The 27,838-nt window shown below is 49.1% G+C and overlaps 1 protein-coding gene across 3 annotated transcripts in view; it reads right to left on the bottom strand.

Moving 5' to 3' along the window:
- Nucleotides 1-27,838, bottom strand: part of SNX30 (sorting nexin family member 30) — a 151,867-nt gene that overhangs the window by 78,521 nt on the left and 45,508 nt on the right. For 2 of the 3 annotated variants that reach the window (XM_089301652.1, XM_051843080.3), the window contains exons 2-3: nucleotides 15,415-15,606; nucleotides 38-148 (exon numbers count right to left, since the gene is read on the bottom strand). In XM_089301652.1, the coding sequence (XP_089157778.1) occupies nucleotides 38-148; nucleotides 15,415-15,606 (303 nt within the window). Of the gene's footprint in view, nucleotides 1-37; nucleotides 149-15,414; nucleotides 15,607-15,963; nucleotides 16,108-27,838 lie in introns of those variants that run through there. The other variant, XM_089301653.1, reaches the window with a different exon arrangement.

Below are 27,838 nucleotides of genomic sequence, written 5' to 3'. Positions count from 1 at the left end.
GGAGTGAGGAGAGGAGCTGTAACGGCTTACTACCTACGGGAATGAGATGCGTGGGCTGCGATTCTTCCAGCTTGTTCCTCAGCCAGTCGAAATCCTGGTATCTGCGGCGGACGGAATATTCTGGCAGGTCAAACTCCACCCGCGTACTCTGCAAAATAAGAGGATGGAAAAAAGTCAGCGAGGGGTAACAGCAGCAGGCCTTGGCTGGGGGGGAGAGGGAGGGCTCCCTCAGAGGAAGTACGCTGGGCACGAACACGCGGTCCTCCCAGCCGGCACACCAGCCAAGGGGCAGAGCTCACCCCACGCCGCCACCGGACCCGGGGTGGAATTCAGGGGGTGAAAAGGCCAGGGCCCTTCTCCCGAGACCCCTGGCAAACGGAACTCAACCATCCCTTAGGATTATTTAGAAACATTGGGTTCATTTCCTGCAAGCTTAACTCAGAATCTCTCTCGGCACAGTCATTCCCCTTTGGATATTGCTACAGAATCCAGATCTGCTTTCTACCAAAAATGCTGACAATTTCTGCCTACGGCAAAGGGGGAAACAAACAAGAGTGGGGACAGCTGACTGCCCACTCAGGGGGCGGATGCGGTGGAACCAGAAGCTTCGCTCAATCTGACGAAACCATAACCTGGAAACTGTATCTACAGTATTTGAGATGCACAGGAAGAAAAATCTAGAAGCAATTACCAAAAGCCACTCTGCTCCAGAAAAACGTTCGCAATCTTACCCCCTCTCCTGCAGTTTCTGTGATGTAATTACAGCCCTTTAATGAACGCCAATGTTAAATAAAATGCACTTGGTTTACACCAAAACGAGATTTTCACTCCTTAATTTGCCGAAACTAAAATCATGTCTCAGATTAAGCCATTCAGAGAAAGTGCAAGATTCAAATGCACATTTTATAAACTCTCCCAATGCACAATGTTAAGAAAATCTTAAAAACACACGAATAAGAGTCACTAGTGAAAGAAAAGGCTGCCAAGAGCTTTGACATTGAAGACTACGGTTTCAGGAATGGTCGTTCCGCCCAGTGGTGAAGCTGTCTGAGTTGGACCCCCAGCTTTGACCCCTGACTCCGGCTTCCTTCCAATGTGGACCCTGGAGGCAGTGGTGATGGCTGACCTGACTGGGCTCCTGCCACCCTGCTGGGAGACCCGGATCTCATCACCCACTCCGGACCCCAGCCCTGATTCAGAACCAGTGCTCGCAGGCATTTGGGGAGCGGACCAGCTGAGAACAGGGCTTGCTCTCACTCTAATAAAAAAAATTTTTTTAATTATAATTTCATCTTCCCCAAAAGCTGCACTTGCAGTCTGAGCAGAATTGTTCCGGAAAGAGCCCTGACTTGGACTGACCCCTAACACAATGCACCACTTCCCTTTTCAGTTCCACACACCAGGTGCCCCCAGGAACCACAGCCTGCTTCCGAGGCTGGGGACCGGGAGCGCGGGAACACGTGCGGAAGTCCATTCAACTGACCGTTTGTGAACTATCGGAAGACACCCCCAACGAATTGGCTGTGAAGTGAAGGGGAGGGGAGGAGAGGGGAGACGACACCCAAACCCAAAGGCCAAGTCACTGCGGAGGGAGAGCAGGGGGCCTGATGGGGGGAATGAGGAAGCTGCACGGTCCTGGCACCCACCCCCAGTCTCCCCCACCCCCAGATGCACCAAGCCTCACTGAGCCCTCATTTCCTGAGTGATAAAGGACAGTGGGAGGGACATTCTCGAGGATGCTCCAGGAGACAACCTGCAGGTGACCCCAGGCCCGGCCGTGCTTGTCACCTTCCTAAATGTTACCCGACCGGAACACCGACCCAGAGTTTCTCTCAAATCCACGTCACAAAGTATACAGCTCATGGAACACTTTTACTCCAACCTCCAAATCAACATTTGGTAGCTACAGAAAGCAGTATAATAAAACACACATTGTGTTTTTGTCCCAACCCATTTCATTTTTGGGGAACTGGACTTTTTCCCACTTCTTCTATCTATGCAGGGATATATTTCTTTTAAAATTTCAGGAAAAATAAAGGAATTTTAAAAACATCAGTCATATCTCTCTAAAGAGAAAAACACAATTAACATTATGGTATTCTATTATTCTATTATATTCACTCATTCACTCCTTTTTAAATCATTTTTATTTATTTATTTTATTTAAGACAAAGAAGGGCTGGCGCTATGGCATAGTGGGTTAAAGCCACCGCCTGCAGTGCCAGCATCCCATATAGAAGCCAGTTCAAGTCCCAGCTGCTCCACTTGCAATCCAGCTCTCTGCTGTGCCCTGGGAAAGCAGTAGAAGATTGCCCAAGCCCTTAAGCCCCTGTACCCATGTGGGAACCCAGAGGAAGCTCCTGGCTCCTGGCTTCGGATCAGCGCAATTCCAGCTGTTGCAGCCAACTGGGGAGTGAACCAGCGGATAGAAGATCTCTCTCTCTCGATCTCTCTTTCTCCCTCTCCCTCTCCTTCTCTCTGTGTAACTCTGCCTTTCAAATAAATAAATAAATCTTAAAAAAAAATAAAAGACAAAGAGACACAAAAAGATTTCCTGCCCACTGGCTTACCCACCACATGCCTACCACAGCTAGGGCTGGTCCAGGTTGAAGCCCGGAGTCTGGAATTCAGTCCAGGTCTCCCCCACGGGTGGCACAATCCCCAGTACTTGAGCCATCACCTGCTGCCTTCCAGGGTGTGCAGCAGCAGGAAGCTGGAGTTGGAAGCAGAGCTGGGACTTGAACATGGGAACTATAATACAGGATGTGGGTGCCCCAGTAGTATCCTAACCACTGTGTCCACATCTGTTCCACTTCATTTTCTATATCTCTTAAATGCATCTTGGCCATCTTCCTAGTCAGTAAATTCAGATCTATGACATCTGGATATATATTTAGCATAGTATTTCAATGAACAATTATACCACAATCAAACCAAATCCCCATTTAACTGTTTTTTCAATCAATCAACAACGCTACAGTAAACATACTGGGCACCTATCTGCTGATAATACCCTTAAAATAAACTCCTATGAGCTAGAATTTCTGAATAAAAAGAGCACAAAGATTTTTTACTTACAAACCGCTTCCAGAAATACAGCAATTTATAGTTTCCCTACATATTCTCAGGAACTAGTTATCTTTAATCTGAGAAATTCCATATCACCTTCCTTTCGCTTTGTTACTTTGAATAACTACTGGGGTTGAACATTCTTTCAAACATTTGCTGGCCACACGTTTCTTTTCTTTTGTCAAGGGCTCTTTTTGAATTATGACTCAAGTCTTTTTTATTTGTGTGAACTCTTGATTGCCATTTGCCTACATAATTTTCCAAAAGGTTTTTGAGACACACAATTTTTTCATTATTCAAATTACAATCATTCTTTCCCTTGAAGGCTGCTACTACTGCAAACTTTTGAAATATTCCCCTGGACTCTCCATCCTGTATGGTTTTCTGTCTTTCATCACTTATTCTACTTCTAGGAAACTGCCATTGGAAAGGGAAGATACTGTATAGGAGCCAGCGCTGTGGCTCATGGGTTACAGCAGCACTGGCATCCCACATGGGCGCCTGTGGGAGTCCCTCTGCTCTGCTTCCGATCCAGCTCTCTACCAACGCACCTAGGAAAGCAGCAGCAAATGGGCCCCTGTACCCAAGTGAGAGACCTAGAAGAAGCTCCTGGCTCCTGCGTTGGCCTGGCCCAGCCCTGGCTGTTGTGGCCCTTTGGGGAGTGAACTAGCAGACAGAAGACCTCTCTGTCTCTCCTTCTCTCTCTCTCTCTCTCTGTAACTCTGCCTTTCAAATACATAAATAAATCTTTAAAAAAAAAAGATATTTGTATAATGGTCTCCATTACAATATTATTTAAAATAACAGAGGAATTATTTCCCTTTTTTTATTTAGTAAATATAAATTTCCAAAGTACAGTTTATGGATTACAATGGCTTTCCACCCCATAATTTCCCTCCCACTCACACCCCTGCCACCTCCCACTCCCTCTCCCATTCCATTCACATCAAGATTCATTTTCAATTATCTTTATATACAGAAGATCGATTTAGTATATATTAAGTAAAGATTTCATCAGTTTGCACCCACACAGAAATACAAAGTGTAAAATACTGTTTCAGTACTAGTTATAGCATTACTTCACATTGGACAACACATTAAGGACAGATCCCACATGAGAAGTAAGTACACAGTGACTCCTGTTGTTGACTTAACAACTTGACACTCTTGTTTATGGCGTCAGTAATCTCCCTAGGCTCTAGTCATGAGTTGCCAAGGTTATGGAAGCCTGTTGAGTTTGCCAACTTCAATCTTATTCCAACAGGGTCATAGTCAAAGTGGGAGTTCTCTCCTCCCTTCAGAGAAAGGTACCTCCTTCTCTGATGGCCCCGATCTTTCCACTGGGATCTCACTCGCAGAGATCTTTCATTTAGGTCTTCTTCCCCCCCCACCCACAGAGTGTCTTGGCTTTCCATGCCTAAAATACTCTCATGGGCTCTTCAGCCATATCTGAATGCCTTAAGGGCTGATTCTGAGGCCAGAGTGCTATTTAGGACATCTGCCATTCTATGAGTCTGCTGTGTATCCTGCTTCCCATGATGGATCGTTCTCTCCCTTTTTGATTCTATCAGTTAGTATTAGCAGACACTCGTCTTAGTAACAGAGGAATTGAAGCAACCTAAGCTTCAGCAATTTAAAACCTATTATGGAAATTTTGGTATATTTATTCCAAGAGAACTGTCCTCTTAATACTCAAATTTAGTTCCAAATTTTATACCATTTTCAATATAAGATTTTTATAGTAACAAAAAGATGCTCATTTAAAAAAATTCTTTATTTATTTTGAAAATCAGAATTACAGAGAGGGAAAGATACAGAGAGAGAGATTTTTCCATATGCTGGTTCACTCTCCAGATGGCTGAATGGCCAGGATAGGGCCAGGCTGAAGCCAGGAGCCAGGAGCCTCATCTGGGTCTCCCACACGGATGGCCGGGGCCCAAACACTTAGGTCATCCTCTGCTGCTTTCCCAGGCACATCAGCAGGGAGCTAGATGAGAAGTGGAGCAGCAGGGATTTGAACTGGTGCCCTTATAGGATGTGGCATTGCCACAATGCCATCCCCAAGATGGCCATTTTTTAAGGGATATCTTAAAAACCATAGGGGAGGGGCCAGCACTGTGGTGCAGTGGGTTAATGCCCTGGCCTGTTGCGCCGGCATCCCATATGGGTGCTGGTTCGAGTCCTGGCTGCTCCTCTTCCAATTCAGATCTCTGCTGTGGCCTGGGAAAGCAGTAGAAGATGGCCCAAGTCCTTGGGCCCCTGCACCCACGTGGGAGACCGAGAAGTAGCTCCTGGCTTCCAATTGTCCCAGCCCCAGCCATTGTGGCCATTCGGCCATTCAGGGAGTGAACCAATGGAAAGAAGACCTTTCTGTCTCTCCCTCTCACTGTCTGCAACTCTACCTCTCAAATAAATAAATAAAATCTTAAAAAAAAAAAAAGAGCCATAGGGGAGTCAATACACCAAGAAAAACCCAATTTTATGCTTTGGAAAGCAGCAAGGTTAAAAAAAAAACAAACTCATGAAACAGAGGACGCTCATGTTCTCACGTTTCCTGACTGAGTATTTAGTTTACTTATCACTACCACAGCTTTTTCTAGAAAAAAACATAGCGAAACGTAAAATACAGTCAAATGACATAAATTATAAGTAGGTGAGAAAGACAAAGAGAAAATAAGGACAGGGAGAAAAAGTCGGGCCAGGAATGAGGCTAGCAAAACCCACTTACAACGGAACGCCACACACTTGCTAAAACTGGGCCACAGGCAGGACGCTGAGGTTCTGAGGAGAAACCCAGATAAGGGACGCACAGTAATAAGACACTCAGATCAACGACTGCAATGGCGAGCTTGTAGTACGTGTTTGCTCTGTGACACCCTGGGCCTAATTTAGAAAGGAGAGTAAAGGAAAGCTCTTTCTCTATTTGCTGGTACCTGCAGTCAACAAGCAAAGAAAAGAAAGCGTGCACCCACAATCCCATAACCGGAGACGGCCGCCACGTCACTGCGCTCTACGTCCTGCCACGCCATGCGCCCCATGACCGCCGGTCACGCGGTCATGGATACACAGCTACACTGAGATCTGAGAACGGCTAAATGAGCCCGAGTGTTGGAGCAAAGAACATTCATACTGGCTGCGCTGGAGGGTCAAGGGCCTCACCTCCATGTGAACAGCTCTCTGGTCGTCTCTGCACATCCCTGGCCTTCTCCTTTTCTTTCTGGAGGCTCAGCACTTGGGCAGACCTACACGGAGTGTCGATCTAACCCGGGAGTAAGGACTGCCCAGCCCCAGGGCCACAGAAGGCTTGAGAAATCGCTTGGTCCAGCCCTGCCAAGGCAACGCAGACAGGACTGGAAGTGCAATGCGCCCACAGCAGGCTGGTTTTTAAGCTGAGGATTCTGTAGGGCCCACCAATGATGCTATAATTATCCAAATGGCCCTTGGCAGGAATCCCTGGATCAATCTCGGTGCTCCTTCCCCACCACCCATTCACCCAACTCTGGCAAAAACTGCAAGCAGCCACTTCTCGTTGAACCAGGCCCAGGCCCATGAGTTCACTGCCAAAGGAAAACCACAATCAGGCAAACACACAGATCAAAGCAAGAAATTCTACTGGACCCTCAACACCACCAAGCAGTCTTCAAACACTCACTTGGTCTGCTCTCTCCCTTACTGAGCACCCCAGGCACTGCAGAGCCCGCAGCCGTTTTAAAATTTCTAAGCTGGGGCTGGTGTTGTGGCTTAGTGGGTAAAACCGCCGCCTGCAGGGCTGGCATCCTATATGGGCACAGGTTTAAGTCCCAGCTGCTCCACTTCTGATCCAGCTCTCTGCTATGGCCTGGGAAAGCAGCAGGAGATGACCCAAGCCCTTGGGCCCCTGCACCCACGTGGGAGACTTAGAAGAAGCCCCTGGCTCCTGGCTTTGGATCAGCTCCGCTCTGGCCATTGCAGCCATCTGGGGAGTGAACCAGCATATGGAAGACCCCCCTCTCTCTCCCTCTGCCTCTGCCCTCTTTAACTCTGACTTTCAAGTAAAATAATAAATCTTTAAAGTAAATAAATACATAATGAAATTTCTAGACTCCACTTCAACACCTCCCGCTCTGCTCTCAGCATCTCCATTTATTCATGGAGAAAACTGAAAAGGAAAATTCATGCAGCCATAAGCAGAGATCCCTTCGACTTCCTGCTGCAAGATAAACTTCCCCTTTCTCTGGAAACAAGGGCAAAAGTCCACCTCCTGCCACAGGAGGCTACGTCCTCTGCTGGAGTGAGGAATACTCTCTCTCTCCACCTCTCCCCCGTCCCCTACCCACCCCCGCTGGTGGCTTCCACCCTGCACCCCCTGACTTCAACTTAGCATCACTGCTGCTCCTCTCCTGATGCTGCTCGTCTGGCCCTGAGGTCTCTTAGACAGGTCTCTTTCATCCTGGAGCCTGCACCAGCCCCCAGAGAATGTTCCAGGTGCACTTTCCTGGCTGGACTGCCAAACGTTCAGGTCCTGGCTTGCTCACCTCCTATCCCCTACAACCCCCGGCAGCCACAGAACTGCTCTCTTCACAGTCACCAACAACTCGGCCAGCGCATCCGACATGCACTTGTCATCCTTATTTATGAGCTGGCCTCTGAGCCGTGCCTGGACCCTGCTGACCGCTGGGCTGTCCTGAGGGAGGAACCACAAGAGAGTAAGGTCTGGTGGGGACTGGTGGGGACAGCCTGGAAAGGGAGCTGAGGGTGCCTGCTCCCTCAGCCTCAAGCGTCTTTCCTCACCGTAAGTATCAGCAGCCAGGCCTCGGGGCAGGTGCGGGAGCATAGTGCTGCTGTGACTCCGTGCACCCGTGTCCCCCTGGAAGAGTCTGTCTACGGCAAGGAGACGCTGGTGACTAAGGGCAAGGATTCTACAATCAGGCCAGCTGGGCTTGGGCTCTCACCCCACCACGTGTTAGCGGCATGCCTTTGAGCAATTTTTTCTAATAATAGAAGCATCACTATGCTTGGTATTTTTTTAATGATTATTTATTTATTCATTTATTTATTTGAAAAACAGAGTTAGAGAGAGAGAGAGACAGAGAGGGTGTTCCATCCGCTGCCTCACTCCCCAAACGGCCGCAACAGCTGGAGCTGCACCAATCCAAAGCCAGGAGCCAGGAGCTTCTTTCAAGTCTCCCACGTGAGCGCAGGGGCCCAAGCACCTGGGCCATTTTCTGCTGCTTTCCCAGGCCATAGCAGAGAGCTCAATGGGAAGTGGAGCAGCCGGGACTTGAACCAGCGCACATATGGGATGCCGGCACGGCAGGCGGAAGTTTAGCCTACTACGCCACAGCGCAGGCCACTGAGCAATTTTTTAATATCTTTTTTCTCAGTTTCCTCACTGTAAAATAAGAACATTACCAATATCACTGAGAGCTAGGATTAACTGACAATATACTCAAAACATAGAGATACAAAATGACAGCACATTCATACAAAAGAACACTGTTGTAGTTTTACAAATGTTAGCATAAAAGTGTGCTCACCTGGGGGCCAGCATTGTGGGGTGGAGGGAAAGCTGCTGCCTGCAAGGCCAGCATCCCATAGGGCTGCTCCACTTCCTACCCAGCTCCCTGCTGATGGTCTGGGAAAAGCGGTGGAAGATGGCCCAAGTGTATGGGCTCCTGCCACCCAGGTGGGAGACCTGGAGGAAGCTCCCGGCTCCTGGCTTTGGCCTGGCCCTGCGCAGTCCATTGCGACCACCTGGGGAGTGAGCCAGCCATTGGAAGATCTCTCTAACTCTTTCAAAACAAATAAATCTTAAAAAAAAAAAAAAAAAACAAAAGTATGCTCACTGGTGTTTACTAGTGTGGAAAGATGTTCACAATGCAGTAAGTGAATCAGAAGCGTAAAAAATGCACATTTTTGTAAAAAGAGAAAAGCAGTACAGAAAGTTAGCAATGATGATACTGAGCCTATAGGTATTCTTCTATTTTACTGTTTTAGCTTACTTGTATTTTCTAATTCTTCTACAGTGAACAAATATGACTTTAAAAAAAATGTAAGTTAAAGGGTAGCTATTACAAGAAAGAGAAAAAGGCCAGCAGGCGGCGAGTACACGGTGATCAGCCATCATCATGGTGTAACTTTCTAAGCATCTGGAGGAGCCATCTACCCTGGGAAGGCTTGCGCTGGCTCACCTGGAGAGAGAAGACACTGCTGGGTGGAAAATTCTTTGCCTACACCAGCTCTCAGCCCTGGCTCATTTAACTCGGGCAGAAGGAGGTCAGGACTTTGTTAAGCTTTGGTCATCAAGAATACGAACTAGACTTGGGAAGTCAAAGGCTCAAAGTAACCAAGCGGCCAGGTGAACAGCTTTGTCCCCTGACCGCAGTCACTAAGCAGCCATGTAAACAGCTTTGTCCCCTGACCGCAACTGCTGGGGGACCTCAGCAGGCGTGTGGATCGGATGCTGAGATTCTGCGTCGCTGTGGGACCTCTGCCATCCCCGCGCACCCCTACATAACCTCTAGCCCAGCTCGCAGAAAGCAGGCTCTAAATGCACCTCCAGGCCATGATACTTGCTGCCGCCGTTAGAAACAGGGACAGAAGACTGTGCTGGCTTGGCATCAGACGCGCAAGAGCTGGGAAGCCATACCACTTGGCACGGTCCCAAGTTCATCCTGAGTTGTTGCCGTGACAGACAGGTGAACCGCGGGACTGGAACTTGGGAAAGGTTACCCTAGGACATTCTCTGCCTTCTAGGTAATCAAATAACCCCAAGAGAAGGGGTGGAAATAAGAACACGGGTGGGAACAAGTAAGAAAGGAAGGGACGAGCAGGCAGCTAAGGAAATCCGGGGAGCATTCGCCCATAAAGCTGCGGACGGACATCCTACAGGACTTGCACAGGGATGGCAGCCAAGTGCAGGGCCAAGGAATCAAGCAGCAGTGGGAAGCCACCAAGGCAGGCGAGCGCTGCTGTGCCAGCCAGGCAGTCACCCGGGCAGCTGGCTGTTTACGGCACCAATTCCAGAAAAACAGGTTTTCCATTTCACTGATCACGGGATAAAAAAAAAAAAAAAAAGTGAGTTCATCCCGGGGGGGGGGGGGGGGGATAAATGGAAATAATTGCTGGAAAATTGCACATCAACGTAGGACCTCTCAGGAAATAATATACAGGTGAGCACCTGGACCGACAGCGGGGAAACTGCAGGCAGCCAGGGCAGTGGTAATGGGGACGGACTGCGTGCGTTCACATGAGTGTGCACATGCGCACAAAGGACAGAGCAGCAGTACTGAGAAACTGGGACAAGCTTAAATGTCCCTACAGAAAAGATACTGTAGCGTCACCACGAAAACAGTTAAGACTTTGAAAGAGGATACAGAGGCAGGTGCTGTGGCATTGTGGGTGCCGGCATCCCATATGGGCGCCAGTTCAAGTCCCAGCTGCTTCACTTCCAATCCTGCTCTCTGCTATGGCCTGGGAAAGCAGTGGAAGATGGCCCAAGTGCTTGGGCCCCTGCACCCACGAGGGAGACCCAGAAGAAGCTCCTGGCTCCTGGCTTTGGATCAGCGCAGCTCCAGTCACTGTGGCCATCTGGGGAGTGTATCAGCAGATAGAAGACCTCTCTCTCTCTGTGTCTCTACCTCTCTGTAACTCTGCCTTTCAAATAAATAAATAAATCTTTTAAAAAGAAGAAGAAAGAAGCTACAGTCACATAAACATGGAAGAGTCTTCAAAAATTGTAAAATAGAAGTAAAGCTTAGAAAGCAATTTACACCAAAATCTAAATAATATATATTCTAACTGTGTGTGTGTGTGTGTGTGTGTGTGTGTGAGAAGAAAATGAATGGGAAGACATAGGACAAATTTTAGCAACAGTTGCTTGGTGTTAGAATAATCTTGGTAAGAAGGGCTAAGGAAGACAGCTCAGTTTTCTACTGTGAATTTGAGCTTTTTTTTTTTAAGATTTATTTATTTATTTGAAAGTCAAAGTTAGGCAGAGAGAGAGAGAGAGAGAGGTCTTCCATCTGCTGGTTCACTCCCCAACTGGCTGCAATGGCTGGAGCTGCGGCGATCTGAAACCAGGGGTCTTCCTCTGTGTCTCCCACATGGGTGCAGGGGCCCAAGGACTTGGGCCATCTTCCACTGCTTTCCCAGGTCATAGCAGAGAGCTGGATAGAAAGTAGAGCAGCCAGGACTGAAACCGGCATCCATATGGGATGCTGACATTGCAGGAGGCAGCTTTACACACTACACCACAGTGCCAACCCCTATTTGGGATTTAATACTGTCTTATTTATTGTTTTACAATAATACATGTATATTACCTATGTCGTTGCATTTTATTTTACTTTTTTGAAAACCAGCTTTTAATTTTATTATTTATTTAATTTTAAAGAGACAGAGCTACAACATCCACTGGCTTACTTCCTAAATGCCCACAATGGCCGTGTGCCGGGGGTTGAAGCCAGGAGCCAGGAGCTCAACCCAGGTTTCCCACGCTGGGGCAGGGATCCAACAACTTGAGCTATCACCTGCTACTTCCGAAAGCGTGCATCAGCAGGAAGCTGCCACTGAGACTCAAACTCAAGCTTTCCAATATGGGACGCAGGAGCCCAAAGCAGCATCTAACCACTGGACAAAATGAATACCGCTACACATGTATAATTTTTTTTTTTTGACAAGCAGAGTTAGTGAGAGAGACAGACAGAGAGAAAGGTGTTCCTTTTCCGTTGGTTTATCCCCCAAGTGGCCACTACAGCCATTGTGTTGTGGCTGGCGCGCTGCGCTGATCCAAGCCAGGAGCTAGGTGCTTCCTCCTGGTCTCCCATGCGGGTGCAGGGCCCAAGCACTTGGGCCATCCTCCACTGCCCTGCCAGGCCACAGCAGAGAGCTAGACTGGAAGAGGAGCAACCAGGACAGAATCCAGCTCCCCAACCGGGACTAGAACCCCGGGTGACGGCGCCACAGGCGGAGATTAGCCTAGTGAGCCACGGCGCCAGCCCACATGTATAAATTTTTTTTTTTTTTTGACAGGCAGAGTGGACAGTGAGAGAGAGAGACAGAGAGAAAGGTCTTCCTTTGCCGTTGGTTCACCCTCCAATGGCCGCCGAGGCCAGCGCATCGCGCTGATCCGAAGCCAGGAACCAGGTGCTTTTCCTGGTCTCCCATGTGGGTGCAAGGACCCAAGCATTTGGGCCATTCTCCACTGCACTCCCGGGCCATAGCAGAGAGCTGTCCTGGAAGAGGGGCAACCGGGACAGAATCCGGCGCCCCGACTGGGACTAGAACCCAGTGTGCCGGCACCGCAAGGCGGAGGATTAGCCTAGTGAGCCGCAGCGCCGGTCACATGTATAATTTTTTTAAAAAGATTTATTTTATTTATTTGAATGACAGAGTTACAGAGAGAGGTAGAGACAGAGAGAGAGGTCCTCCATCTGCTGGTTCACTGCCCAGATAGCCGCAATGGCCAGAGCTGAGCTGAGCCAATCCGAAGCCAGAAGCCAGGAGCTTCTTCCAAGTCTCCCATGCAGGTACAGGGGCCCAAGGACTTGGACCATCTTTTACTGCTTTCCCAGGCCATAGCAGAGAGCTGGATCGGAAATGGGGCAGTCGGGACTCAAACTGGCACCCACATGGGATGCTGGCACTGCAGGCAGCGGCCTCACCCGCTACCCCACAGCACCAGCCCCATATGTATCATTTTTAAAACACAACATTTTACTTAAATCAAAGATGAAGAGACAAAATGTGAGTGTATTTTACTCTCTGCTTTTCTTTCCAAGGAATTTTTCTTTAATGTTTCTTTTCACCTACTAAAAAGGCAGAACAACAGAGAGAGTGGGAGAAATCTTGCATTGCTGGTTCACTCCAAATGCCCACAACAGCCAGGGCTGGATAGGTCAAAGCCGGAATCTGGAACCCTACCTGGGTCTCCCACATGGGCAGCAGGGGCCCAACCATTTGACCCATCATCTGTTTCCTCCCAGGATGCACTGGCAGGAAGTGGGATCAGAAGTGGGAGTAGCTGAAACTCAAATTAGCACTCCAATATGGAATGCCAGCACCCACTATACCACAACACCTGCCCATCCAAGGAATTTAAATGAGTACAAGACCTAGTGAACTCTAATGATTTAAAAAAAAAAAAAAAACTTTTTTCAACAAAGAAAACAAGAAGAGGCTCTCTTAACATCATCCACAAAGGCACCTTCATCTGTTTAAAACTTCTGGAAAGATCTGTACGTCCCTGAGGTCTGTAGTAGGGAGAGAGTCCAAGAAATAGGGTGGTTTTTCTGACTAAAGCACATTTTTAAATTCAGAAACATAAAATGAGAAGTGATTTTTCTCCCTGCTAGTGTAGAGAACCTAGGTCAGTGGTTTTTGACCAGGGGCACTTTTGTATCCCAACGAACACCCTACAAGGTCTGCAGATGGCTTGGGTTGTCACAACCAGGAGCTGGGTGTGGTGCTACTACCAAGGAGTGGGCAAAGCCACAGATGCCACTCAACATCCTGCCAAGGGCCGGCCCACAGCAAAGGGTTACTCAGTCCAAAGTGTCAGTGCTGCCAAGGCTGAGAAACCCTGCTCCAGGGCCAGAATTTAGTACTATTTTAAACAATCAACCTGTAATTTTGAAATAAGGGGCAGCTGTCTGACCTGGCAGTTTAGACGCTGGTTAGGATGCCTACAACCCACATCAGAGTGGGTTCAACACCCAGCTTCCAATTCCAGCTTTCTGACAATGCCCTGGGAGGCAGGGGTGATGGCTCAAGTATTTGGGTACCTGCAACCCACGCAAGAGACCTGGATAGAGTTCCTGGCTCCCAGCATTAGCCCTGCCCAAGGGTTGGCCGTCTGTCTGTCTCTCTCTCCCTCTCTCTAGCCCTAAAATAAAGAAATAAAATGTGGGGGCTGACACTGTGGCGTAGTAGGTTACACAACCGCCTCAGTGCCAGCACCTACTATGGGCACTGATTCAAATCCCAGCTGCTCCACTCCTTTTTGTTTTAAAGATTTATTTTATTTATTTGAAAGACAGAGTTACAGAGAGAGGTCTTCCATCTGCCGGTTCACTGCCCAGATGGCCGCAAGGGCCAGAGATATGCCAATCCAAAGCCAAGAGCCAGGAGCTTCTTCCGGGTCTCCCACGTGGGTGCAGGGGCCAAAGGACTTGTGCCATCTTCTACTGCTTTCCCAGGCCACAGTAGAGAGCTGGATCGGAAGAGGAGCAGCCAGGACTAGAACTGGCGCTCATAAGGGATGCCAGTGCTTCAGGCCAGGGCTTTAACCCGCTGCACCACTGTGCCAGCCCAGCTCTGGCCATTGAGGCCATCTGGGGAGTGAACCAGAAGATGAAGACCTCTCTCTCTGTAACTCTGCCTCTCAAGTAAATAAATAATAAATCTTTTAAAAAGGGAAAATATTTTTAGAAATCATCAGTCATACTTTCTCCCTCATTTTAAGATTTAAATTCTCTCTCTCTCTGATTTTCAAATAAATAAATAAATCTTTTTAAAAAATTACTATGAGGCTTGTGTTGTGGTGCTGTGGGTTAAGCCACCACTTGTGACACTGGCATCCCATACTGGAGTGCTGGTTTGAGCCCTAGCTACTCCCCTGTGGTTTTTTTTTTTGTTTGTTTTATTTGAAAGGCTGATTTATAGAGACAGAGAGATTGTTCCATCCCCAGGTTCACTCCCCAAATGCCACAATGGCTGGGAGTGGGCCAGGCCAAAGCCAGGAGCAGGAGCCTCAATCTGTTCTCCCGTGCATGGCAGGGGCCCAAGCACTTGGGCCATGTTCTTCAGCTTTCCCAGGCACATCAGCAGGGAGCTGGATTGAAAGAGCAGCTGGGATTTAATCTGGTGCCCACAGAGGATGCCTATATCGCAGGTGGCAGCTTAACCCACTGTGCCACAATACTGGTCCCACTACTCTGCTTCTGATCCAACTCTCTGGTAATGTGCCTGGGAAAGCAACAGAAGATGATTCAAGTGCCTGGGCCCCTGTCACTCACTTTGGAAGTCCTGGGAAGAGTTCTGGGCTCCTCGATGAGGCCTGGCCTAGCCCCTGCTCTTGCAGCCATTTGGGGAGTGAACTGGCAGATGGAAGATCGATCTCTCTCTCTCCTCCTCTCTGTGTTTGTACATGGTTGTGTGTTTTACTCTGCTTTTCAAATAAATAATTTTTAAAAAATGCTATATGTAATCCTTTTAATTTGAATTCTTCCACTATCTCCAAAAACCATACCCACATTATAATAAATTGAAGAAAAGTGGGCAAGAAAGCAAAGGCAGGAGCCTTGGAGACAGAAGCCTGAATCTCCAAGATCATTCAACACATCAGAAGATAGAGGAGGCGTCTACCTTGGTGGTGATCCTATACGTGATGTAGGTCTCCATCGTGCAGACATGCTTCTTGGGGTCATCGACCGTGACAAAGAGATCCCTGGTCTCACCGTCAATGTCATCATCGAGCTGAAGTCTGTTGAGAAGGGAAGATGAAGACGCCGGGCTCGAGGTGCCTGCTGGAGTGCCACCGTTAGGCAGAATGAGATCCTAAAAGAGAGAAAGAATTGCCTTACAAATTCAACGGAAACACACACCGGAGTGTCAGCACAAGCAGCCGGTTCAGCCAAACCAAGAAACACTTCCAAAACACACACACACACACACACACACACACACAAACACTTTCAAAACATCCAGGCCTCTCCGTACACAATGGTTCTTGAGTGGGACAGATCTTTTACAACCAATAGAAACACAGAATGGCTATGCTCTAGGTCTAGTTCATGTCATGTCATCCTCCAGGAAGTGCTGGAGAAACCAACCCGGCCAAACAGCTCGCGGACAGAGAACCTAACAGCCTCATCTTCGTCAGCCAGCCATAGAGAAGGAACTCTGGGAGCTCACCCTACACTCTGAAGACCACAGCCCCGGCACAGGAAGACATGCAGGGGCCTGAGCGTCTTGCATAGTTAGCACATGTGTTAAAGCTCACCAACCAGCACAGAGAGACAACCACGAACTATGAGCCTCCTGAAGGAAGCTTGCGGCCGCCGCTACAAAGCAACGTTTGCCAAACTCCGGACCAAATCCTGAACGCGCCTCTAGACACAACACCCCTCTGTGGGACACACAGAGGAATGAGGAAGGTGTGGAAGGATGCGGCCTGCAAAATCCACAGCACGTGAAATTCTGCGTCAACAAATACACTGTGAGGAAAGAAAAACAGCGGGGGAGAGAAGGAGCGCCTACAGATGCAGAGAAACTCGGGAGATCCATCAGCCAATTGCATTAACGTGTGAAAAGAAAAAGACTCAGGGAAATTTGAATACTGACCAATGAATATTGAGATTAAAGAATCTTAGGTGAGACAGTGGAAACATTAGGACTTTACAAAGCCTTCATCTTTTAGAAATATACTAAAATGTTTATGGATGAAATGACGCCCGTCATTTGGTTCAAAATAACTAAGGCTGGGTAGGTGAGGACGTGGAGGGTACAGGTGCTCAGGAGTTTATAACTGCCGAAGCTGGTGGCTGAAGGCTTGTTATACAATCCTCTCCTCTTTGGTAAATGATTAAAATATTCCAAAATGTTGAAAAAGCTCTTGGAAAGCAGTCGTGCCCGGCATTTGGCCTGCAGTTAAGATGTCCACTTCCCACGTCAGAGCGCCTGGGTTCCACAGCCAGCCCGGCTCCTGAACCCAGCTTCCTGCCAATGCAGACCTCAGAGGCCACGGGCAGTGACTCCAGTCGTTAGGTTCTGGCCCCACCTGGGAGACCTGCACTTAGTTCCTAGCTCCTGGTGACAGTCTCTGCCCAGGCCAAGCCTAGCCATAGAAGCCAGACATGTGAGGAGTAAACCAATGGATAGAAGCTTTCTCTCCCTCTCCTCCTCCGCCTCCTTAACTCCCCACCCCCATAAATAAATAAATAAATAAAGACAGGAAGTGGGTGTGGGGTGAATACCAGGAAAGAAGAATTTTCTTGTAGGCCTTAACTGGAAAATCACTTGAATAAATTAGGCTCCTTACAAGATCCAGAAAGAGAGTGTGAAATTTAAAAGGCCCAGGCTTACAGCACCCTATGCGTCTGAAGGTTTGACTGTGGAACAGAGAGCTAACGGTAGGTGGGACAGTCTCTGAGTGTCTGGAATCAGTGGAGACCAAGCCCAAGGAAGAACGCGATGTGCCACCCCGGAGAGGGCTGTGGCGACCCCGCTGTGGCGACCCCGCAGTCACAGATCACAGGCATGGAAGTGAGGTGCTGGGGTCCCCTCTTCCTGGAGCTCTGCAGGTTGGAGGTGACCAGTCCCCACCCCCCACACAAACACACCCAGAAAACATACAGGAAGTGAGAGGTCAACCCAGCAGTCACATCCACCCCAGCTGGCCATGGCACGTTTGAGAAGAGGGATGGGAGGCAGGGGGAAGCCCATCTCAGGGTCAAGGGCGATGTCGCCCATGGGTGGGTGGCAGGAGGCACACAGAAAAGGCACCTTCCTTTGTCTCCCGTCTCTACCGACCAAAAATCAGTGAAGCACGTACTTCAGCGATGTTTCAAAAAGACTTTTCTGTGATTTCTGACAGGTTATCACTTTCATGTCTGGACTCGCCACCCCACAACCACTCAGCTATGGGTCTGAGCCCAGGGCAGGCCGGGAGCTGGTCAGCAGGGACAAGGGGACATGAATTGGGCAGCAACGCCACCCTGCCTGCTCTCTGGCTGCACGGAGGCGCCAGGGCATGCAGCATCCACACCCCAAACGACCTCAGAGGGGACCGCACCTCCTGGGGACTCAGATAACCATGTCAGTTCAGTAAATATTTAAACGCTGACCTCAGGCAAGACACAGTGTGAGGCAGGACAGGGACCCACCCCTCTGTTTCACCAACACCAGTCCCCAGGCCTCGGACCAGCTCTGTCAGTGGCTAAACATGGCACAAAACAAAGAAAGGATTCCACGCTGCTGGGCAGACCCACCAACCTCAGCTCAGGCGGCGGTTCCCACGGTCCTGCCTGGACTGACCTCAGCCCGGGGACCACCTCCAGACCCCACCCACACCCCTGGCTCTGAGGTCTCCGCACGCCTTGCAGGCATCTACTTCACCTTCTCAGTATTTGCACAACGACTCCACTAAAGCAGTGTTCACAGCCTCCGTCATTTGTGTGCACGCCTACCTTACGCACAAACACTGTGAATCGAATCCCCAGGGACTGTATCTGTGCCTTGCTCACCCGTGTGTGCATGTGTGCGCACATGGGACGGGAGTGTGTGCAGTCGTCTGCTGTCTCTCCCCAGCTCTGGCAATGGCTCTCAGACGAACTCCCTGAACTCTGGCCCAGGGGACCTCAGCCAGCAACCTCCCAAAAGCAGCCCACAGGAATGTCTGCAGTGTGTGCACTAAACAGTTCTCCAGGCAGCTGCTGGGGCAGGGAAGGAGAACGTGGGTTAATCAGGTCCACAAATGCCTGTGTTCCCCTGATGCTGCCCCTCACACCTGTGCGTCCCATTCTCATCCCGTCAGCCCCTGGTGACAGCCTCGTGGGGCGAGCAGGACACACACCATCCTGACTCACAAGACAGTGGACTGTGAGAGCCCTAGAACTTGCCCAAACGCAGAGGTCGGCACCTGCCGCCCAGGCGGTTCTGAGGGTCCAGGTTTCCTCCCCAGCGGAGCCCCTGCGCGTGGCTTTTCCCCCAGTCCTCCGTGGTCACCCCTCATCTCCAGCCTCTGGCCATGAGTCCCTCCCGCTTCTGGTATTTAAAGCCCAGCCAAGGGAAGCTAATATTTTTCCTCAGTGTCTCAAGACCAGTTCATCTCAAAATGACAGCCCTCAAGACACGGCCCCCATGAGAGGACACAGACATGGAGGGAAATACAAAAGCCCCACCAGGAAGGCACAACTGGGGAGGCGCGTGAACCACGCAGGCTCCTCCCACTCTGAGGTCCTCCTGCCACGGGGTCTGCCACACCCTCCGCAGGGGCCGCGCCGCGGCTGCACCTTTAGGACCAACAGGAATTAAGAGTCGAGGGAAGCCCGGGAAGGAGGCCAGGGAATCCCTGGCTCCACACAGGCGCCTCCCGCTCTGCTCAGCTCTCACCGCCGCCTCAAGGCGCTCTCTGCAAAGTGTGAACTGAAGTCCCCGCACACAGCTGCGGGCGACGGGGTGCTACACACGTGTGCCACGAGAAGGATCAGATCCGGCAATCGGGGTGCTACACACGTGTGCCACGAGAAGGATCAGATCCGGCAATCAGGGTGCTACACACGTGTTCCACGAGAAGGATCAGATCCGGCAATCGGGGTGCTACACACGTGTGCCACGAGAAGGATCAGATCCGGCAATCAGGGTGCTACACACGTGTGCCACAAGAAGGATCAGATCAGGCAATCAGGGTGCTACACACGTGTGCCACGAGAAGGATCAGATCCGGCAATCAGGATTTCCATTACCCCGGGCACTGATCAGAGCTTCGTGCTGGGAACACCCGGCATCCTCTCCTCTGGCTGCTTGGAAACTGATGGAAGCAGTAAACTATACTCAGCCCGACCGTGCTGGAGACCCTCAGAACTCACCTGTTCCGTGACCTCACTCCCTCTTCCCTCCACGCCAACCCTCCCAGCCTCGGGTCACCGCTGTTCTACTCGCTCAAATTTTTTTAAATTATTATTTATTTTATTTATTTGAAAGAGTTACAGAGAGAAGTGTAGAGAGAGAGAGAGAGAGGTCTTCCATCCACTGGTTCACTCCCCAGATGGCCGCATGGCCGGAGCTGCACCAATCTGGAGCTAGGAGTTTCTTCCAAGTCTCCCACACAGGTGCAGGGACCCAAGGACTTGGGCCATTTTCTACTGCTCTTCCAGGCCACAGCGGAGAGCTGGACCGGAAGAGGAGCAGCCGGGACTAGAACCAGTACCCATATAGGTGGCCAGGGCGCTTCAGGCCAGGGCCTCAACCCACTGCCCCACACGCCAGCCCCATACTCTCTCAAGTTTTAATTCCCACAGACACGTGAGAATGTGTGGTATTTGTCTTTCGAGGTCTGGCTTATTTCAATTAATATAATGCCCTCTAGTTCCATCCTTTCACGAATGCTGCTATATTGTCTGAATAATATTCCATTGTGTGGATACCACATTTTCTTTATCCACCCATTCACTGATGAGCATCCCATACATATTGTCTGTCCCGGTTGCCCCTCTTCCTGGCCAGCTCTCTGCTATGGCCCGGGAGTGCAGTGGAGGATGGCTCAAGTGCTTGGGCCCTGCACCCCATGGGAGACCAGGAGAAGCACCTGGCTCCTGGCTTCAGATCAGCGCGATGCGCCGGCTGCGGCGGCCATTGGAGAGTGAACCAATGGCAAAGGAAGACCTTTCTCTCTGTCTCTCTCTCACTGTCCACTCTGCCTGTCAAAAAAAAATTTTTTTTAAAATAGTAAATGAAACTTGTCAGTAGCTTGTTCAGAACTCTTGAAGACATCCCACGGGGGTGGTTGTTTGGCACACACCACTTGGGACACCCATGTCCCACAGCAGAGTGCCTGATCCAGTCCTGTTCCCCTGCTCCCAAGTCCAGCTCCCTGCGAGTACACACCCTGAGAGGGAGCAGATGACGGCGCAGGCTGAGAGCCCAGAGGGAGAGACCCAGACTGAATTCTCATCTCCTGGTTTTGGCCTGGCATGTCCCAACCCTGGCCTTTCCAAGCATCTGGGGAGTTAAACAGCAGACGGAAAATCATTCGCCTGTTTCTTTGCATTTCAAATAAAATGAAAATAAATAAAAAAAAAAAAGACATTCCCATCTCATTAATAAAATCCACACTCCGCTCCATAACCAACAGCAGCCGACGCCCCCGCGCCTCCCCTTCTCTCTGACCTCACCACCAACGCACTCCCCACAGGACAGCTGCTCTGGGACACTGGTCTTCCCGGGCTCATTCTGACCTCAGTGCCCTTGTACCTCCCGCTCCTTCTATCTGGCAACTCCTTTCCCTCCTGGTCCCCGGGTGGCCGGTTCCTCTCTTCACATAGGGTTCTGCTTAAACAATAACTATGCAAAGAGGGCTTCTTAGCTCAGAAAACCTGAAAACATCCCCCACTGCTCTCTGGTCCCTTCTCCGGCTTTATTTGCTTCACAGAACTTATCACTACCCAAAAACTTACTCTACTGTGTATGCACTGATTGGCTGTCTGAATCACTGGTCTACATATTTCATAAAAGCAGAGACCATGCTACCCTTGGCATATAACAGCTATTAAGTAGTTGATGAGTAAGTGAATGAGAATGACCCAACTCAATTCCTTGCCAATACAAGGCACTCGGTCGATGTCTGTGGAATGACAACACGACAGAGGCTAACCTGGGCCAGCCCGTCTGGTTTTGAATGCCAGTTCCATCACTCATTACCAGCGTGTGGTTTCAGGGAGTTTCCTAAGCTCTCACTCACTTCTCTCTGGCCTCACTTCTTCCTTTCTAAGAGGGTATGACAGCACTGAGTGAGCCTGTATGTGGGAGCAGTTGGAATCGTGCCTGGAACACGGTGGAGGCTCCCCCTGTGCACTCACACCGACATCAAACCTGCCTGTGTGTGCTCTCGCCTCCCCTTACATACTCTGACACTAGGTTCACGGCAGACACTTAACAAATGCTGCCAAGGATAAAAACTACGTTAAGAGTCATAGCCGGTGCCTCAGATGCAGGCTCTTCATGATTTTGTTACAGTGTCAGGTATCTAGAGTAGCCTTGGGAAGGATTACAACAACACAGTTGATAAATAAATGAAATCCCTCCCCATTGCTACCAAGCATCAGTTCCCGCCCTGCAGGCTTCAAGTTCCCAGGGCATTTCTTCCTCATTCCCTCTTTTTCCACCCTAGAAGGGAGCCACCCAGCTGGGCTGCTTACAAAGCAACGTCTGGCTCCAAGGATTTCAGTTTTGAGACCCCCCTTTGTGTGGGTCAGCCAGCCACAAGACAGGTTAACATCAATGACTGGTGAAGTTCTATATTATGTTAAACGAATGGCTTATGAAAAGACAGTAGGAGCCTCGTGGATTTAATAAAAATACAAGCCATGCCAGATCAAATATTCCGATCCCTCATTTTGGTACTATTAGAGGGAGGGGGCCTGGCTTGGGAAGAACCTGACCCAGCCCCCGGGCGCCTGCTCTCACTGCACTGACCCCGCCTTGCTCTGTCTGTGTTCCCCAGCCTCCGGCCAGGTCCACAGCCGATGCCTGGAGAATGAACGTGTCCCACACAAACTAAACAGAATACACCCCACCATGGGTCTGTTGTAAAGTTCCACCCAAGCCCACTTCGGAGAACAAACTCCAAGGGGAAAAACATCTCAAAACGCATCCTGCTCAAAGACGTTCACAAGAGAACCAGAAACACAACGAAACCTGGGGAACAAACAAAATACGCAAGGGCTCCAAACCAGGAAAACCCATCGTGTTTACATTGCCAGATGCAAAATGTTACATGCTCACTTAGTAGTTATAAACCCAGATTTCCAGTAAACTCAGCAAAGTAAGCTAAGCACCAGACTTTGCTCCTTCCCCTTCCCGCCCTTCTTAGCTTAACAATCTAGACAATGGGAGCCAAAGGGGGAGGGGGGTAAGAACACAGTGACTGGAGTCCCCTCCACCCTGGATGTGAGCAAAGAAGCTGATTAAAGGCATGGACTTTCCAAGAGCTGCACTGGATAGGAAAAGAACTAAGGGGTATCTTTAGCTCACGTCACTGAGATCCCTTAAGGTTATTGACATTATCTATGAAGTCATCCTGAGGGACTGGTGTTGTACAGAGAGTTAAGTGGCTGCCTGTGAGTGAGAGTGCAGGTTCGAGTCCCGGCTGCTCCACTTCTGAGCCAACTCCCTGCTAATGTGACTGGGAAAGCAGTGGAAGATCACCCAAATACCTTGGTCCCTGCACCGTGTGGGAGACCCAGAAGCTCCTGGCTCCTGCCTTCAGATAGGCCCAGCTCCAGCCACTGCAGCCATTTGGGAAGTGAACCAGCGGATAGAAGACCTCTCTCTGTCTCTCCCTCTCTCTGTCTGAACTCTGCCTCTCAAATAAAATAAATATTTAAAAAAAAAAATAAGCGTAATTGAAAGGTGGGAGGGGAAAGGGAGATGTGGAAAGACCACCAAGGGGTTCTCTGCAGTGACCCAGGGGATGGCAAGCAAGGCAGAGACATCAAGTGTGGGCCACCAGCAGAGGGCACTCCGCCCCCACAACTGATCTCACCAGGAAGGGTAGAGACTCAAAAACCATGTGTGCATGTGTGCGTGTGTGCATGGGGGGGTGGGGAGGGTGGAGCAGGGGTGTGGGGTGTGCAGCCACTGGGGCACTGGTTGGGGCTCAAGCCCCAGCTCCACTCCTGATTCCAGCACCCTGCTAGTGTGCAACCTGGGAGGCGGCAGGGGATGGCTCAAGTAGTCGGGTCCCTGCCCCAACATTGGATCCTGCTTCAGCCCAACCCAAGGCTGGCTGTTGTGGGCATTTGGGAGAGGAAGGCATTGAGATAGGGGGATAGGGATAAACCAATGGGTGGAACATCTCTGTCTCTCTGTCTTGCTGCATTTCAAATAAATTTAAAAAAAAAAATTCAAACAAGGAAAAAGGCTGGAGGAATGTGAAGACCTCTGGCTACTCTGGACATGTCCAACAAGCACAAAGCAAGAGTGACTGAGAGGAAGAGGGACAGGGTGCCACCAAGATGGGGGGTGGGAGGCAGGGTGCCACCAAGATGGGGGGTGGGAGGCAGCTGCATCAAGAAGTATGCCAGACCGCAGGGGCACTGGATGCGGAGAAGAGCCAGGCGGAGCTGCCCTGACCCGGCCGCCCAGGGCCCTGCTGCCAGATCACTCAAGTGGTAACAACCTAAGGATCTGCTGTGTTGACATGCAGGGGGTCCCCAGGAGTTCACGTGTTGGAAGCCTGGTCCCCAGTGCAGTGATGTTAAAGGGTGGTGGGACCTTTAAGAGGTGGGGCCTAGCGGAGGTCATGGCGTACCTCCCTGGAAAGCAGAAGGCAACTGTGTGGGGCCAGCGGGTTAGTCCTCTGAAAGGGCTGTTAGGAAAGACCAAGCCTGGCCCCTCCCCGCCTCTCTGGGCTCCCCATCTTGCGGCACGGTCACTCCCTCTCACCTGCACTCCCACCACGGAGGGGCCATCGGCCAGGAGATCCTCACCAGAGCCGAGCCCAGGCTGGGGCCATGCCCTTGGACCTTCAGAACTGTGAGCTAAATAAAACCTTTTCTCTGTGACGTACCTGGCCCCAGGCACTCCGCTGTAACAACAGAAAACGGACAGACATGAGTAGGGTCCAAGAAGGCGCTTCTAACATCATCAAGTAGAAACAGGGATCTGATAATTTACTTGTTCCGACAGGCGGCCGAGAGCAGGCCCGCGGCGCAACCTCACCAGACACACGTGAACCGAAAGGCCACGCCGGCCTGCACTGTCTCAGCGTTCAGGCCCCAAAAGCCAAGACCCGAAGGCAGCAGCAGAGGGTACTAGAGGCCAGGCACATATGAAGAAGACTCATCTGTGAACCAGAACATGTCACAAGCACTACTCTGTGCTCCCATTTTTAAAAAAAAGCCAAAATAGAAAAAGTATACACTGAATATACAGAAAAGCACAAAAGTTATTTAAAAGAAAAAAGATTCTTCTAAAAGATAAGTTAGGGCATTGTGGCTCATCAGGTTCAACGGCTGCTGGGGACACCGGCATCCCATGTCAGAGTGATGGCGACGTCCAGATTCCTCCGCTTCCGATGCAGCTTCCTGCTAATGCACCCTGGGAGGCAGCGGTTGACGGTGCAGAAGTACTGGGTCCCTGCTATGTGGGAGCCCTGGACCGAGCTCCATCCTCCTGGCTTCAGCCCAGCCCAGCCCTGGCTGTCGCAAGCATCTAGGGATGGAAGAGATCACTCACTCTCTCTTTCCGTGTCTCTCTTTCACTCTCCCCCTCCCTCCATTTTTCCCTGTCACTCTGCCTTTCAAGCAGATGAAAATAAACAAAGATTTTTTTTTTTATATTGAATATAATATCTGACACTGTTTATTGAGAATTTATTATGTTATAGATATCATATACACAAGCAAGTAATCTTTGCTTCATACAAAAAATGTAACACAGAAAATACTTGCTAATACATCATGCCACTGTGTAAGGGGGATATTTCTTTTTTTTTTTTTTTTTTTTTTTTTTTACAGAATGTAAATAAAGAAGTTTTATTTTAAAATAAGTGGTCCACGTTTTACAGCACCAATAGCCAATTTGGATACAGAGTTTGACAAAAGACAGCTACTTTCCTCTTTGTGCAGAGGAAAAAACAGGAATAAGGCAAATTTCAATCTCTGTCTTCAATATATTTCACTTTGTGTTTCTATGGGGGTGCAAACGACTGAAATCTTTACTTAATGTACACTAAACTGATCTTCTGTAAAAAAAAAAAAAAAAAAAAAAAGAAAGAAATTTTCAATTCCCAACTTGACTCTCACTGGGATTAAACATGACAATAGGTCTGATCTGATTTCATCATCATTTTAAAAAAAATCATCTATTATTTTTCACTTTATGTTTCTGTGTGGGAACAAACTGTTGAAATACTTACTTAAGGTATACTAAGCTGATCTTCTGTATATTAAGATAATCGAAAATGAATCTTGATGTGAATGGAAGGGGAGAGGGAGTGGGAAAGGGGAGGGTTGTTGGTGGGAGGGACGGTATGGGGGGGGAAGCCATTGTAACCCATGAGTCGTACTTTGGAAATTTATATTCATTAAATAAAAGATAAAAAAAAAAAATAAAAAAAAAATAAAAAAAAAAGAATCCAAATCTAAATTACCACTTTCATCACAAAGATTCATTGATACTTTAAGAATTTTTTTCAAAGACATATAAACAAAGATTTTTAAAAATAAAAGGTGAATTGGGGCTGGTGCTGTGAAGTAACCGGTAAAGCCACCGCCTGCAGTGCCAGCATCCCCTGCGGGCGCCGATTCAAGTCCCAGCTGCTCTACTTCCTATCCAGCTCTCTGCAATGGCCTGGGAAAGCGGCAGAAGATGGCCCAAGCTCTTGGGCCCCCGCACCCGCGTGGGAGATCCGTTGCGGCCAGTTGGGGAGTAACCAGTGGATAGAAGACCTCTCTCTCTCTCTCTCTCTGCCTCTCCTTCTCTCTATGTATAACTCTGACTTTCAAGTAAAATCAATAAATCTTTGGGGGAAAAAAAGTGAACTAAACAAGCTAGAACCTCAGAAGCCCAGAGAAAAATAAAGCAAGTGGTAACCATGAACTTTACCTATGATTATAGAGAAGGATGTCCTATGAACAACACACACATTTGGAAATCTATATGAGCTGGATGCTTTCTAGGAAAAAAATATGTGGCCAAAGTGAAGTTCATTAGAGGCAGAAAAGCTGAGCAGATAAATAAACCACAGAGCTGTTATCAGAGAACACCCACTGGAAGGCAGGCCAGGCCCCAACACTTTCACCACTGGGCTCTGAGGAAGCTTCAAGGCCTAAGTCCTATTTTATTCAAATATCCCAAGACGTGTAATTAAAATACGAGTCACTTGATGAAATTTTACCTCTACCTAATACCAGAAAGGGAAATCATATGTTAGTGTAAAGATCCTTAATAAGGTAACAGTGAATGGAACATTAAAGAGTGCAAAGCCGGGGGGGTGGGGTGGGGGGGTAGAAACCAGAATCCAGTCAACTGTGTTCCAGGAAAAGTAAAAATGACTGAACATTAGGAAATGTATTAAGGCAATCCATTACATTCCTTGATTGTGGGTAATAATAATTGCAGATAACCACATCCTTAACTATCAAAATGTTTACTGCTATCATTCATCCGTAAACAGCAGCCACTCCATTAAGATCTCTTAAGTAAAGTTAAGGTCCTACAAAAGGGAAGCTCCCGACTACACACATGTTATTGTTACAGGAGCGCACATCAGAAAGCACTAGCCATGAGCCTTCAGAGCATCATTCAGAGGGCGGTGCCCGATGCAAGAGGCCACGCCACGGAGTCTCTGATTCCACTTACTCGAACCCAGGGATCGATCCCCTGGGGGAGGCGGCCGGGATGGGGGAAGGGGAAGTGGGGGGTTTGGCTTAATGAAGACAGCATTTCATTTTGCTGCGGGGACGGGGGTGACAAACAGATTCTGGAATTAGTAAAGATGGTTGTACACCCTGTGAATCTACTGAACACCACGCAGCTGTACAAATCAGGGGATGAATTTCATGGTGTATGAGTACATCTTCATAATAATAAACGAGCAGGAAACCACATGAAACACTGGCGGCATACCTCCTGAATTCAGAAACAAGTTTCTCATACCTCGCATTTGCCATTCTAGAGATTCTAAGAAACGCATTCTAGAGATTCTAAGAAATGCAATGAGGTACAGAAGATTACTTGAAAATCTGTGTATGATCTGCTATATCGCTTCCCGGCAACAGGTCAAGTCCCCTCCAAAATTAATCTAAAAGCTCAATACACATAATAAGGAGAAAATGTCGTTAGAGCATTTTAAGATGATAAACTCGAACGGAGGTGTTCACTAATGTTCAGTGAAAAAAGTAGGACACGGGCTCCGTGGCAGCCTCAGTTAACCTACGCAATCATTAGCTCAAGCCTCCTTACCACAGCCAAGGGTCTTCCCACAGGAAGACACCCCCCAGCCCTCTGCCTCGGCATGGCCGTGGACTTGCAACAAATACACCAGGAGCATGGCAGACCCTGCAGA

The sequence above is a fragment of the Oryctolagus cuniculus genome, chromosome 1 (assembly GCF_051225735.1).
Source record: "Oryctolagus cuniculus isolate XC-2025 breed Fujian yellow rabbit chromosome 1, ASM5122573v1, whole genome shotgun sequence".
NCBI lineage: Eukaryota > Metazoa > Chordata > Mammalia > Lagomorpha > Leporidae > Oryctolagus > Oryctolagus cuniculus.
The sequence above is the reverse complement of the archived record's forward strand: the minus strand, read 5'-3'. Positions and strand labels throughout refer to the sequence as shown.